Source organism: Acomys minous (assembly GCF_964271855.1).
Source record: "Acomys minous genome assembly, chromosome: 16".
In the NCBI taxonomy this organism is placed as follows: domain Eukaryota; kingdom Metazoa; phylum Chordata; class Mammalia; order Rodentia; family Muridae; genus Acomys; species Acomys minous.
This window is the reverse complement of record NC_140498.1, coordinates 55780899-55798733: the sequence shown is the minus strand read 5'-3', so window position 1 is coordinate 55798733 and position 17835 is coordinate 55780899. Positions and strand designations below refer to the sequence as shown.

General features: G+C 49.3%; 1 protein-coding gene across 4 annotated transcripts in view; it reads left to right on the top strand.

Moving 5' to 3' along the window:
- Window positions 1–5633: 5633 nt before the first annotated feature.
- Window positions 5634–17835, top strand: part of TEX26 (testis expressed 26) — a 29632-nt gene continuing 17430 nt past the window's right edge. For 2 of the 4 annotated variants that reach the window (XM_084761956.1, XM_084761958.1), the window contains exons 1-3: window positions 5634–5774; window positions 10687–10771; window positions 15794–15959. In XM_084761956.1, the coding sequence (XP_084618082.1) occupies window positions 5714–5774; window positions 10687–10771; window positions 15794–15959 (312 nt within the window). In that variant the 5' untranslated portion in view covers window positions 5634–5713. Of the gene's footprint in view, window positions 5775–10626; window positions 10772–15793; window positions 15960–17835 lie in introns of all 4 variants that reach the window. The other 2 variants (XM_084761957.1, XM_084761959.1) reach the window with 2 other exon arrangements.

Genomic DNA, 17835 nt, shown 5'->3' with positions numbered 1-17835 from the left:
AGGGGGAGAGGAGAGAGAGAGAGAGAGAGAGAGAGAGAGAGAGAGAGAGAGAGAGAGAGAGAGAGAGAGCGCTTGACACAAGCTAGGATCATTTGGGAAGAGGGAAACTCAACTGAGGAAATGTCTCCATCAGATTGGCCTGTGAGGTATTTTATTGATTAATCATTGATGTAGGGGGGTCCAGCCCATGGTGGGCGGGGCCACTCCTAGGCAGGTGGGCCGGGCTTGTATTGTATAATAAAGCAGGCTGAGCAAGCCACGGGGAACAAGGCTGTAAACAGCCTTCTTCTGTAGTTAATTCCTGCCCTGACTTCCTCAGATGATGGGCTGGAATGTGGACATGCAGGATGAAGTAAATCCTTCCTCTCTGAGGGTGCACTGCCACACAGCTGTAGACAACAAAGCAGGGCAGCGAGAACCTCAGGCTAAGGCGGCTCTCCACGAGCCCCTCCTCTTCCCAGGCCCCTCTGGAGCTCCTGCCTCACTCCTTGCTCCTTACTCTTGACCTATGAACGTGACCATGTCTCCTTTTTTATTTTTATTTTTTATTTTTTATTTTTGTTTTACAAGACAAGGTTTCTCTGTGTAGCCTTGGCTGTCCTAGACTCACTTTGTAGACCAGGCTGGCCTCGAACTCACAGAGATCCGCCTGCCTCTGCCTCCCAAGTGCTGGGATTAAAGGCGTGCGCCACCACGCCTGGCTACACTTCTCCTGCTATGCTAGAAACATAAAACAACACATTCACATCTTTCAATCATTCACAAAATAGGTAAGGTTTATCTTTTCTGCTATTTATCAAGAAGTCCTGATCTCCTTTGATAGCCAGCTCCTGGCAATCTCATGTTCTTTTATCCTAATCTTAATTACCCACATCAACTCAGATTACACATAACACTTCACACAGTATACGTAGCTTATAGAGCAGTGGCTCTCAACCTTCCTAATGCTGCGATCCTTAAATATAATTCCTTATGCTGTGGGGATCCCGAACCATAGATTTATTCCTTACTATTTCATATCTGTAATTTTTCTACTGTTATGAATCATATTGCAAATATTTGATATGTAGGAGATCTGATATGTGACCCCTAAGAAAGGGTCATTCAACCCCTAAAGACGTTGTGACCCACAGTTGAGAAACAGATAGTGTGTGTGTGTGTGTGTGTGTGTGTGTGTGTGATAGGTCCAAAAGACACCACAAACTTTAAAGAGGCCTTACTGGAAGTAGAAGCAGAGCCCATAAAAGTGCAGAGAAGTGCACAGAAGAGTGCACTGACGATGATTTGCTCTGGACAAACCCAGTCAGAGGTGTGTGGAGGAGAGCAGAGCAGAGCCGCAGAGCCGCAGCGTCATGGGGTCCAGCTGAGCCTCGGGGTCACCGGAAGGACAGAGAGGGGGACTGCTGACCATTTCAGTGAGGCAAATGGCCAACACTGATTAGCTGAAGCCATGAGGCCCATGGTGTACGCACTGGGTGCTGAGTGGATAGGTCAGTGGAGCCCTTGTCATCCAGTGTTGGGAACCCTCGGTTATACGTGGCTCAGGCGAAAGTGGTTCGCATCTTTTGCTGGCCAGTATGATGAGCTTTTTTTTTTAATTAATTAATTTATTTATTGTATATGAGTGCTCTATCTGCAGAGAGGGCATCAGATTACATTATAGATGGTTGTGAGCCACCATGCGGTTGCTGGGAATTGAACTCAGGACCTTTGGAAGAGCAGGTGGCGCTCTTAACCTCTGAGCCATCTCTCCAGCCCTTGTCTGATGAGCTTTTAACCCATTCGATCCCAATCTCACTTGCTTAGGATCTGGGCGAAACTATCTAGACACATGAGTGACCCAGATGTTTTGCTTCCTGAGTGACAGTTCTGACGTCTCCTTCTGAAAAAGAGGTCAGGGTTTAAAATTCTGCCTGGATCCCTTCCCTCCACTGTGCTGGCGGCTCAGTGAGCCCCTGCCGCGCTCAGGAGACTGCAGCTCCTCAGCCCTGCTGTCGCATCTCTGTGCCCCCACGCTCCCCCACTGCTGCTGGCAACATGGCACCTCTGCACTCCATCATTCTCCTAGGCGCTGCCCTCATCTTCACCTGGCTGACTCCACACATCCTTGAGGCACCGGGATTTTTCCTTTCAACACGCTGTCTCCAAGCCCCGCGTCACATCCAAGGTCGTTACACAGCGTATATATCATACATGAGCAGTGTTAATGATGAGAAGGGAAAAAAGAGGAGGAAACGCACAGCAAAAGAAGACAGGCAGACATTGGTTTAATCATTTATAGGCTTGCCTCAGGCAAACAAAATCCAGTCAGAAACTTGCCGCCCCGCCCCGTTCCCCCCCCCCCGCCCTCCCCCCGCCCCGCCGCGCGCTCACGGTAACAGGACCCAGACCAAAGAGACGGGAAAGTATGGTAGAACGGAGGCACAGAGTAGAAACGAGGAAAAAAGAGAAATGCCTTGGCTTATTATGGGTTACCACTGATAAGCTGTTGCAAGCCCAGTGTTTACAGACAAGGGAACATGGCCTCCCGAAGGAAGGATGAGTTTTACCCCGAGGGCCCCACAGGGCAAGTGCCAAAGGCGTTTTCTGGATTTGCAGTCAGTGCACACCCCACACTTTAGCTTGCCTAAGACGAGACGGATCTAGGATATTAATAAGAACTCGCTTTAAAAATTCTGTATGCTCACCGCTCTGCTTTACAAATAAATTTATCTTAAATTACGCTATGCTAATTAGCCTTACCATTTCCAGACAGCTAATCTGTTATTGGGTACTGCTTTCTTAATTTAGATGCCACTACTAAACCCTAATTTAGACTCATTCCTTTTTAAATAACACCCACAGAAGTCGGTCTGCCTATCGTTTTCCGCTGTGCGTTGCATTAAAATGTGTTACATTCATTGTGTGCACGAGGCTCCACCACTGCACAATTCTGGATGGGTGCTTCATTCCAAAGACGACGCCAGCTCCTCCAGAAGACCCTAGGTTCCAAGCGCCCTCATCTGGACCCCCAGGGCCCACATCCGACGTGTAGCTGCCTCTAACTGCGGATCCAAGGGATCTGATGCCCCTTTCTGGCCTCCTTGGGTACCTGCCCACTTGTGATGCTCTCCGTCTCTCTGTCTCTCTGTCTCTGTCTCTGTCTCTCCTTCTCCCCCACCCATCCACACTTCATAAAAGTGTTGCTTGCAGATATGTTGGCGATCTTTGATACTAATCCATGTCCTTGTATAAACTCCTTTCTGTCAAGCTTTATTGTCCATTATGCTAGAATAATTCCTTTTAGGGTAAAGTAGTTGTAAATTATTAGTATTATCCTCTCCCCCCCCCCCCCACACACACACTTTTAAAAGACAGGATCTAGTGAGATCTAGCCCTGGCTGGCCCTGGCACTCATTATGTAGACCAGGTTAACCTCAAACTCTCAGCAATCCACCTGCTCTGCGTCCTGAGTGCGGGGGATTAAAGGCCTGAGCCACTAAACCAGGCTGTCAATCACATTCTAAACAAGTTTCCGGAAGTCTCCACCTTGTGTTTCCTGTTCCCTCCTCCTCAGAGCAAACGGCTGCTATGTTCTAGTCCCGAGCCTTTCAGTAGTCACTAAGCACCTACCAAGTGGCCAATAACCAGGCAGTTGCCGAGAATATGAACATAAAATGCCTTTTGCACCCAGAGACTGACACAGAGTGCCGTGAAGGGTCCCATAAGTGAATGAAAGAGCTGCAAAATAAATAAATAAATAGATAGATAAATAAGTAAATAAAATCTGAGGCTACAAGGCTTCTGCACGTGTAATGATAAATGTTAATTCAAAATCAAATCGAACATGCAACAAGCTCAGAATGGCTACGGTATAGAGTTGAACACAGAGGTGAGGTCACTGTATATTAGCTGTACTAGGAGACTGTGATCACTTAGAGGTAGGCAGGGAGGCGGGGCTTATGGAGGGAGGCGGGGCTTGTGGAGGGAGGCGGGGCTGACGGAATGCGGCGGCATCCCAGAGACAAGTATAGATGGCAACATCCAGGAAGAACGCTACGGTAAACATTCTGTCCACGCTGTCCACGTCCGTACTAAAGAAGAGCCGAGGTCCCCGAGGATGGCTTTGCCATTTCCCTCTGAGCCTCACTCAGGAACGCTCCATTAAAAAAAAAAAAAAGCTTTTTCATTTGCTGACTTGAGTTCCATAGACACTTAAATGAATTTTGGCTTCAGGTTGGGACAGAACTTTCAACCGTTTTTTTTTTGTTTGTTTGTTTTTTTTTTGAAACGGCCCTAAGCGCACTCCCGCCACTTCGTAGCAGGCATTTGTGAAGTATTGGTATTGGTGATTGTAAAAGAAGGAATGTGCTGATGGACTCTGAAAAGCGGCGAGATATTCTGTGTCCTGCAGCATCTCACATTCAGCCATCTCAGTAATATGCACATTTGCTTATCTTCCATGGATGGTAAACTTACAAGCACAGAAATGGATTGCTTTAAAATAAAGTTCCTTATGGTTCATTATCAATAAACGTGTGGCTTGGGCTCTGTTTTATATACCTGGCTTGCATAAGAACTTCTCAGGCACAAAATGGTCACAAGCGGAAAATAGTTTAAAAGCCACCCTCTAACACATACGAGTGGGGAGGGTGGGGGGGTAGGGTGGGGGGGCTGGGGTATAATAACAGATCACCACTACATCCTGTGGTTGGTACCAGGAACGCAACTTGGATTTTTTCATATTTTTAAAAAATAGTGTCTTATGTAATCCAAGCTGCCCTTGGACCAACTGTGTGGTAGAGGACGCATTTGAACTCTCTGTCCTGCCGCTCCTACCTCCCAAGTGCTGGGATTGCTGGCCCATGCCGCCATGCCTTGGACACACCTGTGGACTCAGACCTACCAAACACCTCAAGCTGAAGTAAGCTCCTCTCCGTAGCTAGCCCCGGCCCAGTGTTTCCTTGCAGCAGCAAGCAGGAGCTGGCCTAGGCTGATCTAGGTTGACCCAACGCGGACCTGCCGCAGAACTTTTCACCTCATCCCTTTCCACTCGGGACTCGCCCGTGTGGAGTGCCTGAGTCCTACAAACCTCTATGCCGAAGCTGCATACATTCTGCTTACACTGAAAATTATGTTTTGAATATTTAGGGTTATGTAGTATTTTGAGACAAAGCATCTCTTTCCGGGGCTGGGCTCCTGCTTTTAGCCTCCTGAGTTCTGGGATCACAATTATGCACCAGGACACCAGGCTGAAATAAACTTCTTTTCCAGCCTTATTTCATTTTGCTCTTATTTGCTAATACACAAAACAATGGCGTGGAAAGTATTGCAAGGACACTGCGACCCTTTAACACGGTTCCTCATGTTGTGGGGACCCCCAAGCATGAAGTTATTTTCGTTGCTCCCTCATAACTGTAGTTTTTCTACTGTTATGAATTGTAATATAAATATCTGTGTTTTCTGATGGTCTTCAGCGATCTCTATGAGAGGGTCGTTTGACGCCCCCCGCCCCCTCCCCCAGCCCCAAGGGGTTGAGAACCCACAGGTTGAGAACCACTGGTTTAGGTACAAGTCCGGTATCCGCAGGATGCCCCCACTCTCTGGGTCCTGGGGCGGAGACTGAAGAGAAGAAGGCTTGTCACGTCTCCATAGCGACGCGTCACAAAGGCACAGCTCAGAGGGCGGGTCGCCGAGTGGAAGATTTCTGACTTGTCTGGGCGGGAGACACAAGATGGCCCAGTGTAGGGACAAAGCTCCGAGCCCCCCTCAATGTGACCCCAAGCTCCAGCCAAGTAAGACTGCCCAGGCTGCGGGTCTGCGGGGTGTGGTGTGCGGTGTGTGCGATGGGTTCTTAGGGGTGTAGCCTCGCTCTAGAGAAGTCAGGGAGGCTTAACTGAGTCAGGGAGTGACCTCGCTCCCGTCCAGCTCTGGAATTAACCTTGTCACGCTTCCTTCTTAAAACTCGGGGGTGCCCCTTTGAACTCTTCAGGAACCCCCTGAAGGGTCACGATAAAGCCGCAGCTAGTGTCCTTCCAAGGGCAACAGACTGAAGATAAGTGGACAGAACTGGGGAAGGTTGGGCGGGAGAGAGGGAGCGGGGTTTGGTCCTAAAGTTACCAACAGCAAGCGCTGCGGGGCGGGATCAGCCAGGGGGCTGCCATGGCTGCAGGCTGGGCTGGGAGCTGGGCCTGTTAGAAAGGCACTCAGCCAGGTGACAGATGGAGAGCCTCGCTCCCCAGTTCTGCTTGCGGAGGCAGCGGGCTTACCAGCTCAGCGTTTTTGCGTTAGAGGAGAGACAGCCTCCCTGGCTGTTAGCTGCGACACTGGTAGCATTGTCGCTGACTGCACAGTCAGCGTAACCATCTCTTCGGAGCAATAGTGGCTGGCGGCAGCCGGCTAGCCTAGCTGGCTACAGGGCTACGAGAACAATAAAGTGTGTGTGTTTACATTCCGATCTAGTTTTCTGGACGCCAAGAGCGGAAAGCGGCGGCGGGGGAGGAGGCAGGCGAGGGCGAGGGAGATCCAGTTAAAAATGTTAACCGTTCTCAGGTTCTTTAGAAAGGCTAGGTCAGGAGACTGAGGAGGGAAAAGCTCCCAGGATTCCCAAGGGGACTCCTTAATTTCCATTTCCCTTTCTAAGCACTCTATCAGGGTTTCTCCGCGGCCAGGAGTCGGCCTCCCTCCTAGCCTGAAGTAGATGGAGCCAGGACGCCTCCTCCTACCTGACTGAGTTTTTCGCTGGTGTCCCAGCACTGCCTGCATCTCAGAGAGCTCAAAAATTCACTGTCCTCCTGGGAACCTTCCAGACCCAGAGAGTGCAGTGACAGGGTGGGGCGGGGTGGGGGGTGGGGGGCAGCCCAGGCTGTTGGGGAATGCAGCTTCCTTCATACTTTAGCTTGGTTACAGATCTCTTCGATTCAACCTCCATCTTCTCCTCCTGGGTCAGCTTGACTGCTGTCCCTTCAGTCTTGATTCTGTCACAGCCCCAGCCCCATCTTCCATTGCTAATGCTGTTACCCTGTAACCCTGTTACCCTGGGGCGGGGGGGGGGGGGGGGGGGGGGAGTGCGCGCATGATGTATGGTGTTTAATCTCGCCTGTTGTTGAGTCACTCCTGGGAGCGAGAGAGCAATCCTGGGCTACTGCCCTCTCCTCAGTTACTTCACTTCCTGTGCTCCAGGCTCTAAGTGCGGGCCAGGAACCTTACCTCCTGGCTGTCAGTGCCTCTGTTTGTATTTTTTGGAGAAGAATCTCACTCGCTAGTCCAGGCCGAACTTGGACTCATGATCTTCCCTCTTCGGCCTCCGAAGTGCTAGGCGTACTGGCACCACCACCACCACCTCTGGTTCTGTGAGCATTCGGAACCATAGACAGTCTCTGCTTCTGAGGTTCCACTGTCTGTGTGTCACAGGGATACTTTGTCTTGGCATCTGAGGTCCCTGAGGACAGTAGGATCGGTTCCCTATCTCTGGATCCCTAATAATATGTTTAAAGAGCTCCTTGTCCGATTAAGCTCAAGTTCTACGTTCCAGGATTTCAGACAGGGACACACTTTGTGGGGCCTCATCCGGCTCCTGACAAGTGCTTGTTGGTCAGAGCCTTTAAGTCATCAAAACAGTGATGGTTAGAGTGGTTAGGTGTTGGGGGCGGGAGGCATGGCTCGGCAGTCAGGAGCGCTTGCTGCTCTTGCGGAGGACCTGAGCTCGGTTCTCAGCACTCGTGTGGTGGCTCACAACCATCTACAGTTCTAGTTAAAGGGAATCCAACAAGCTCTCTAGGGTCCCGGGGGTTCCTGCAGGCACCTGGCTCACACAGACACACAAATACACATCAAAATAACAAAGGGATCACTTGTTCAAAAGAACTATTAGATGGTGTTAGTTCCTGCCTCCCTATTAGGTTGTTGTGAAAGCAAAATAATATATACAGAAAACAGTAAGATTTATTAGAGTGCACACACACATATTTATTTATTTAGGCAGGGTCTCACTGTGTAGCTTTGACTAGTCTGGAACACTAGGTCACACTATCTCAAACACATAGAAATAAGGCTACCTCTGCCTTCTGGGTGCTGGGATTCAAAGCCTGTGCTACCACACCCTGACTATTTACACAAACCTGGGCATGATGGGCAAATCACCATGGTTACCAGGGTAATGCTTTATGAGGTAGGCCATCAAAGAGGGCCTCAGCAGTCATGCCGTTTCTCCATCGGCTTCCCTCACAGTGGACCCTTAGCTGTGCCTCAGACCAGCTCCTTATCCACTTCTGAGAAAGGCTTTGCTTCACATTTCCGTTTCCCTGTCAGAACTCTATCAGACTAACCCATGGCTCAAATGGCCCCTTTCATAAAATCTTTCTGGGATCTGCCCTCGCTCCTCTCCCACAAAAACGGCATCTTCCTCAGGAGCCAGGAGCACACTAGACCCAGCCTGCTGCTGCATCTGTGCTCCCTGGGACTCTCAGCATCGCCACTGGGTGGACCATGTGGGTTCCCAAGCCACGACAAGCTCAGCGCTGTCAGGGCATCAGAGGAAACAGAGCTGGAGAAGGAAGAACCAACCAGGAGGACAGACTCTCTGGAGAGATGGGTATAGGGCCACAGACAAAGCCTTGGGGGGTACCCCCCCCCGCACCCCGACTACTGAGATCACCAAGATCTGACCAGAAACGTTTGGATGCTGTCATTCCTCGGATTATGGATTCTCAAGCAATGAAGAGGATTAGCTCCCGAACAGCGCGTTGTCAGGAACTTTGGCAATGGAGGTCAAAGCATATACACACAAAACTGACCAAAAGGATTACAGTAAGACAGGCACTGAACATGAGATGAGCTGGAGGTCAGACGGGCATCGAGTGCCTCAGGATTAGCCAGTGAGACGCTGCCAGTGGTGTGTGTGTGTGTGTGTGTGTGTGTGTGTGTGTGTGTCAGGTGGCACAGGAAGCGGTGACCTCCTTGGCCTCGGGCCCTGGAGGCAGCTAGGCAGGCTGCTCCTGTCCCCACCGGCTCCTAGAGCCAGGCTCTCGGCGGCAATCCATGCTGCCAGCTGCCAGTCCTTGGCTGTCCTCAGCAGAGGAAAGGCTCTCCCACCCCCCCCTCCCACCGACCTCCCTCTCCTCCCCCCAACAGAAGCATGCTGGTCTGTGTGATTGACAGGACACTGCCACCTGCAGCAGTTTCACCAGGGTTGTCAAGATGTATCTGCGTCTGATGAAAGTGATGGAAGTGATCTTGCTCTATACACACCTACACACGAACATCCCTACACACACACCCCTACACATACACACCTACACACACCTACACCTACACACACACCTACACACACATCTATACACGAACATCCCTACACACCTACACACACCTACACCTACACACCTACACACACCTACACCTACACACACAACTACACACACACCCCTACACACACACACCTACACACACCTACACACACAACTACACACACACATCTATACACGAACATCCCTACACACCTACATACACACCTCTATGAACACACTCCTACACACATCCCTACACCTACACACACCTAAACACTCTTACACACCCCTACACACTCCTACACACACACCCTACACACATCCCTATACACACACACACATAAATAAGAGCAATTCCAACCCATAGTCTTATGAAGCATAACAAGCAACAAATAATTGCCTAGAGTTTAAAATGAGAAAATGACCTTTGACTTTACAATGAACACTCCTGGAAGCAACATACTCTGAAATCACAGTTGGTACCAGCCCTGCCTACAAGCCGCGGTGAACTGCAGCATTACTACCGGGCAGGCAGTGCACGCAGTGTGGATACGGTGGGCAGTGTTGTGGTACACAGCCCAGGCGGGAGGAAGCTGGGTGGCCGGGAGATTTTTATCATGAACTCAAAACAGCATGCAATTTTCAATTTACAAGTTAATTTCTGAGATTTTGTATCTGAGAATTTTGAATTGTGGCTTACTCATTAAAATTGCAAGTGAAGGGGACTGCTGTAGTCCTAAGAAATGCTGTGGCAGCCAGGCGTACGCCTGTAATCCCAGCACTCGGGAGGCAGAGGCAGGGGGATCGCTGTGAGTTCTAGGCCAGCCTGGTCTACAAAGTGACTCCAGGACAGCCAAGGCTACACAGAGAGACCTTGGCTCAAAAAACTGGGGGAAAAAAAAAAGAAAAGAAATGCTTTGGCACTCTGTTGAGGTAGGGGGCTGATCCGCTGAGGTAGGGAGCTAGCTGATCTGTTGAGGTAGGGGGCTGATCAGGTAAGGTGCACCCTGGCAGATCTCAGCATCTTCTGGAATCATCTCACACTGTTTCCTCCATTGTCTGATGTCTGAAGGCTTTCTTTGCCTTTTAGGACACCACGAGTTGGTTTTCTCCCTGACCAGTCGGCAGGGTTTTTTTTGTTTTTTTTTATGATCTGCCTGCCTCTCCCTGAGTGCTGGGATTCCAGGCTCAGGCCACCAAGCCTGGCTCACAAAGGGCCCATTTTAATGTCAGCATAAACCCAATAATAACATCCCTCTTCCCTGTCCTATTGAGACCATAAATTGACCCTTGTGACTCATCGGGTCCTAAAATGAAATCACTGTCCAGACTTTTGTCTCTTATGATATTATTTTAATTGTAGAAACATCTGGTGAGGATATTCTGCTTTGCTGAATTTCAAGTCACCCTCGTGTCCTTTTAGCAGGTGACACCAACTGGGACTCCTATGCTACCACAATGAAGACAGCATTCACACCTAAGAGAGGAGCCGTGCCTGAGTTAATACGGTAGGTGTCCTTGCGTCCTATGGACAGACCCGCTAGACTTTGCCTTTTATGAGTCAGAATGGAAAAGCAAATAGAAATAGCGACTAGAGAGACCCCAGCAGGGCAGGGCCTACGGTACGTTCTACATTCCTCCAGGAAGCTTGAGAAGCCACCATTCAGAATATATAAGGATATGAGGATACTGGGGCAATCACCGAACTGGCTCTTCCCAATGCCACAGAGCGCTGTGCGTCACTATAGTCCCGTGAGATGAATGACGAGCACTTCCGGTAGACCATAGCAGGCCAGCAGTGAGAGACGGACGCCTGTGTGGAAGCATGTTTGTCACCGCGGGCACCCAGGCTGTCTTGGATGCTCGCGTTGCTGGCTCTGTGCTTCTATAGTCCGGTTTCTGCAGTGTCAGCTTGGAGCTTCTCCTCCAGGGGCCTGGGTAGGGGTGGGGGTGGGGGTAGGGGTAGGGGTGGGGTTGGGGGTGAGAGTGAGGGTGGAGGAAGGGAGGGTAGTTTATTCATTGCTGTGAGTAAGGAGTAAGAATTTATTTAGGCGTACGGTTGCAGAATGTTAGGGGAGGTGTGGTAGCCGCTGCTGGAGACCCCGTGTTCAGCCACAAAGCTGAGAGAGCCGAGCGAACGGAGGTGGGCTAAGCTGTAACCCTCGAAGCCCGCCTACCCACAGAGATGTGTCCCCTCCACCTACCATGCACCTCCTAAAGGTTCCGCCGCCTCCCCAACAGTGGAGGACATTTCTTATTCAAACCACGACAGTGAAAAAGCAGGAGCGAGAGCCAGCCTTGCCTTTCAGTGCGTGATGGACGGGTGGGGGATGGGCGTGAGATCCGCGGGACCTGTGCTTACTGTGTAAACTGAGTCACTTGGGAGAATCTTGCCTTCTTAGATTTGCTCCTGAGCAGTCAGCTGGCTTATGAGCAAGTCTTTGGCTAGTCCTTGTTATCTCCAGCGCTGGGGAGGGCGTCGCACCACCCACGGCTGGTCCAGCAGTGGAGGGAGTGTCCTCTGCTTTCCCTGGCCACTAACAGAGCAGTTAGTTCAAAGAACTAAGCCATTTTCACTCATAGTGAATACAGTGCCCGTGAGACTCAGGGCAGTGCAAGGCTGCAGACTCCTACTGAGCTGTTGGGGGAGCTGTCACTGTCCCCTCCTGAGGAGTATGCAGCTATCCTTGAGCCTTAGCTGCGGGGATTGTATTGTAGACGCCTCAGCTGGGGCTGGGCACCCCACAGTCGCTTGTGCTTTGCATTTTGATTGGTTATAGTTTTCTGAACACCTCCCGTAGTGTGTGGGGACAGCATTTTCATTATCCAATTCTCTAGATGAAGGGCACTTAGCTTGTAAAAGCAGTTTATTGATCACCCTATTTTACGTCTTTGTAACTGATTATCTTAGTTGAAAATAAGTTTTAAACATTTTCTATGACCTAAAGAAAAGTCATTTTAAGTACATAATTGCTCATAGCAGCACACACACACACACACACACACACACACACACACACACACACACTGAAGTCAATCAATTAAAAGCCATTTTGGAGGAACCACTCGTTAATGAGATGAGTGAGTTTACTCATCCTCCTCCGTTGCTATTTTTCGGATGACAGGGCACTGGGCATCAACCTCCTCACCTTTGTTTCTTTGTCCGCTGTACGAAGGCCAGTGCTGAGAAAGGTCACCCATGCAGAAGCGAGCAGATTGTAGAGCGTGGTCCAGGACCACAGTGTCACGGGGAGAGCGTTAATGGCCATTAATGGCTGCTGTGCTGGGGGCTGGTGGGAACCCACAGCCTGTCATCCATGTACTGAGCTAGTCCCCTGGCCGAAGTCTGAGAAGTGAACAGCTCCACTAACCCAGTAGCTCCAGGACTATGCTCACTGCGCTTCAGATTTGATGTGGCTTTTAAAATGGTACCTAACTCAAGACAGACTTGGAAAAGCAAACAGGAATATCAACAAACGCTTTTGTATGCATTTTAAGATGTATTTTATGTGCATGAATGTTTTGCCTGCAGCATACTGTCTGTACAGACAAAAATGTGTGTTTGCACATCTGTGTCTGTGCCCCACGTGCTGGCCTGATGTCTGAGAAGGTGTCGGATGCCCTGGAATAGGAGGTGCAGGTGGTTGTGAGCCGTCATGGGTGCTGGGAACAGAACCCGGGTCCTCTGCAAACACAGCCGGTGCTCTAACCACTGACCCATCCTCCCATCCCCTGATAGAACTTTTAAAAGAAAGGCTTTCAACTATCATAGATTTAAATGCATTCTTGTCTAAACCTCAGAACTAAAATTTTAGCTAGTACAGTTTACACCATCTTTGTGTACTTGGTAAAGTCAATTTTTGTTGCCAAAGATGCAAAACTATACTTTCCTATCAAGACGAAACCTACCTACACTTACCACTCACATGAATGTTGATATGTAATCTAAGGAAGAGTTTAAAAATTGGAAAATAAATGATGGAGTATATGTTCTAGGGAAGATTATGAAAAGCAGACACGGGAAGTGTAACACTGCATGGCACTGAGATGATTAACTATAGCCAAATAATGAAAAGAAGAAAGTGTATGAGTTATCCCTAAACCGCAGAGAGCCATGGAAAGCAACGTGGGCTGGGTGTGCTGTCACAGGCCTTAAATCCCAGGGGCAGGTGGATCTCGGTGGCGTCAAGGCCAGCCTGGCGTACAGAGTGAGTTCCAGGCAGTCCAAGTCTATATAATGGACCCGGTCCCAAAACAAACCAATAGGTAGTGTTGCCTGGTTAAGGGTTTTGTAATGCAGAACGCCCCGCTAAGCTTTGGAGAATAAATAACGACTACACTGAAAAGTCAGAGCCAGCCAAGTAGAGTGACTCATGCCTGGGAGCCTGGGATCCGAACACTCAGGAGGCCGCGGAAGGCGGCTGGTGTGAGGCCAGGCTGTGCCTCTCTCTCTCTTTCTGTCTCTTTGTCCCTGTCTCTGTCTCTGAGTCTCTGTCTTTCTCTCTGTGTCTCTGTCTGTCTGTCTGTCCATCCCTCCCTCCCCCTCCTCTCTCTGTCTCTTTCTGTTTGTCTGTATGTCCCTCCCTCTCCCCCTCTCTGTCTCTTTCTGTCTGTCTGTATGTCCCTCCCTCCCTCTCCCCCTCCTCTGACTCTGTCTGTCTGTCCCTCCCTCTCTCTCTCTCTCTCTCTCTCTTTCTTTCTCTCTCTCTCTCTCTCTCTCTCTCTCTCTCTCTCTCTCTCTGTATCAGAAACAACTTCACTAATTTCTAACACAGAAGGATGGAGACCACACTGCAGTGTACATATCAAGCCGTGATTAGAGTAAATGTGAGATTAAGATGCCTCAGGGATCGACGAACACAGAATCTGAAGAGCGTCAAGTAGCCCACGATTTCTTAGGAACTAGTTTCCTAGTTTTATCCAGCAGCCTTGAAGGTTACAATGGCCCAGAAAAGTCTAGTTATATTTAAAGCGTCGTCAGCAGCAGCTTGTGTGGCTTCCCAAGTTCGGGCTCGATTTCCTCGCATTTCCACATTTCCCAGGGATATATATATTTTTAAATAAGCTGAAAACCAAAAATGCTTGTCTTTAAATAGGAGAGAGGGAGAGCCATTTAAAGCACCTACGTGCTCTCTTAGAAGCCTCTCTCCAGAGACAGATGAACACGTTATAACTGTTAGAGTCAGGGAAAAGAAATCACTGAGGCAGGCGGCCCAGGCCCTGGGATCTGCAGGGTCCGGCTTGGGCTGCGGTACCCAGGCGCATGCGCAGTACTTGACTCCATTGGAACAGCTGCCACACAAGACGAGCAGATGACCCTAAAGCTCCCTCAACGAGTGCCTTCCTCCTCCCCCATTCATGCATTTCCTGTAATTCAATAATCTAAAGATGCATATTCTGTATTCTGGCAAAATAATTTAACAACGTGTGATGGTTTAATACCAAGGCAATAGCTCGAGATAATATCATGTGGGGCGATTCCTGAGTATGGCGCCACCTGGTGGTAATATCTGATGGTATTTGGTGGCTTCCCTTTGCGCTGTAAGCCAGTGATGGCAACATGCATTTCACTGGGAACTGAAGACGATCAAGGGCTGGAGAAATGGGTCAGTGGTTAAGAACACTCGCTGTTGTTCCAGAGCCCCTGGGTTCTGCTCCCAATGCTCTCACGGTGGCTCACAACCGGCTCTAACGCCAATGCTTGGGATCTGGCGCCATTTGCCGGCCGCCTCGGGCATCAGCCATGCACGTGAGGCACATACAAACCACCCATACAATACATAAATTAATAAAAATGTTTAAAAAGATAACCAATATCCTAATTCACATGTCTTTCCCTTTAACCTACAAGAGCATTTCCCTAGGAGAAAGCTTTTCTTCGCCAATTATTCAGATGCACTGAAATCTCCTTTGTACATAAGAATATGTAACTCTTTAAAAGCCACTAGGATACATTTTAGATTGTTAGTCTTCGTTTTATTTTATCTCTCTTTTTTTTCCTGCTAAGTGTCATCCTAACTTACAGAATTGATTTTATTAAGGGGATATGAAAATCAAATAATATCTGTCATCAAGTCTTAAGGCAGCAAATCTTTTAAAAATTAGATAACACATAAAATAATTTGATCGATCGTTGTGAAGCGTGATACTTAATCTCTTTGATGTTGCCATCTTAATAAGACCTCAAAGCACTGGGAACAGGGCTGGGTAGGGCGGGAATGCGTGTAAGGGGTTACATTGGTTGCTTTGGTGGAGGTGGGCGGGTTTACACAGGCGCCTTTCCCTGCCTGCCATCCTGGAGGAAGGAAACTAAACATTTATCACTCCCTGACTTCTAGCTGTGGGTTGTTACGTGGTTACCTGCTTTAGGCTTCTGCCGCCTTGACGGTCTGTACTCTTGAAGTGCGGGGCGGACGGGACCTTTCCTTCCTTGGGTTTTTTGTTTGTTTTTTGTCAAAGTATGTTGTCATCGTATCACGGAGACAGCCCCTTCCTCTAATTTCTGCTTTTTTGTTGTTGTTGTTGTTAAGTCCAAAGAGCATGAAAAGTTTGGGATACACATACGCTCTGGGCGACCCTCTTCTGAACCAGTCCCATTACGATGACGAGTATTCTTGGAAAACGTACCCTAAGGAACGCCTGATAAAAATCGGGACTTCAAGAGGAGTAAGGGCCCCAAAAGAGGATCTCAGTCAAGTAAGATGCCTGCTGCCTCTGATCTCTGTCTTGAGCCTGTATGAGCCTTGCAAAGACTATCCACCTGTCTGTGGCAGCGAGAGCTGTGCTCCTCCCTGGATCGCCTCCTCTTTCTGGTCTCACGTGGCCCCCTATTTCTAGTCCCTCGGATTTAGAGATCTTAAAAACTGAAAAGAGAGGGGCTGGAGAGATGGCTCAGGAGTTAAGAGCACTGTCTGCTCTTCCAAAGATCCTGAGTTCAATTCTCAACAACCACATGGTGGCTCACAATCATCTATAATGAGGTCTGGCGCCTGCTTTTGTCATGCAGGCACACATGCAAACAGAATACTGTACATACGATAAAAAATAAAATAAAAAAAACTGAAATGATATTCATGTAATATAAAATTGGTTAGCACAGTCCTGATGTACACCTTCTCTGTATTTTCTTCACCCCAGCAGGGAAACCCCACCCCCATTACGCAATCACTCTTCACTCACTGCCTTACGTTTACGCCCACCACCCTTCTTTTTTATTTTTTTATTTTTAAAAAAGATTTATTTATTTATTATGTATATAGCGCACATCAGATCACATTATAGATGGTTGTGAGCCACCATGTGGTTGCTGGGACTTGAACTCAGGACCTCTGGAAGAGCAGTCAGTGCTCTTAACCGCTGAGCCATCTCTCCAGCCCCACCCTTCTTTTTTAAAATGTATTTATTATGAGTGTTTTTCATGTATGTGCGCCAGGTGCGTGCCTGTGACCTGCGGAGATCAGAAGAGGGCACCAGATCCCCTGGGACTGGGGTTATGGATGGCTGTGAGCCCTCCCTGTGGGTGCTGGCCGCTGAACCTCGGTCCTCTGCGAGAGCAGCCAGTGCTCTACCCACTGAGCCATTGGCCCCAGCCCCTCCCCCACCCACTTTTGAGCTCTCTGGATTTTTACCTATTCTGTATATGAGAGATCGTGTGTGTTCCGTGTGTGTGTGTGTGTGTGTGTGTGTGTGTGTGTGTGTGTGTGTGTGTCTGGTTTCTTCCAGTTAGTACCATTTTCTGGCCTCTCCCTGTTACAGCAGTGTCAGTGCCTTTCACAGTTGCGTTATACTGCACAGTGTGCCGCAGTTTCTCGTGCGTTTATTCCGTGATCTACTCTGCGGCTCCCTCTGCATTTTGGTTACTGTTGCACAGCGCTGCTATAAACAGGCTGCTGTCATCTTCTGGGACCTCAAACCGCCCTGTCTTTTGTCACTGCTGCTTCTCTATCGCGTCCACCTCTTCCACACAAAGGGAGCCTCCCCGATATTTCTCCAAGGCTCAGCCCAAAGAGTCACCTTCCCACCACGTGGCGGCAACTGATCCTCCCACAGTGTTTTCTTGGCACTGACCGTTTCCTTTCCCATCACAAAGGGCTCTGTCACCAAGGGTTTCATTTCCATGGCGGCCACTGGTTTGGAGGCATCTGGTAGAGGACAGGTTGGCAGACTGGATGCTGCTGCTGGCTAAGAGGGAAGAAGGAAAGACAGCGTTCACACCTCTGACCGGCGCTTGAGTGATGCTGCTGCTGCTGCCGCCTGGGCTGCATGGGAGGGACTCTGTGTGGCGGAGACGGGGAGGCACAGCGCGGGTCTCTCCAGCAGGTGCATGAGTTGGAGATGTAGGCTTGAGGATCTGAGGAACATACACCACTGCCACATTTGATGTGTCCCATCTCGGCTTCCGTCGGCTCAGCCATTAAGAGCGTTAGATGCTCTTGCAGAGGACCCAGGCTCGGTTCCCAGAATCTACATGGCAGCTCCCAGCCATCCATGACTTCAGTTCCAGGAGATTAGATGCTCTTTTCTGGCCTCTGAAGCACCAGATGTGTTCATATATACATACAGGCAAACACTC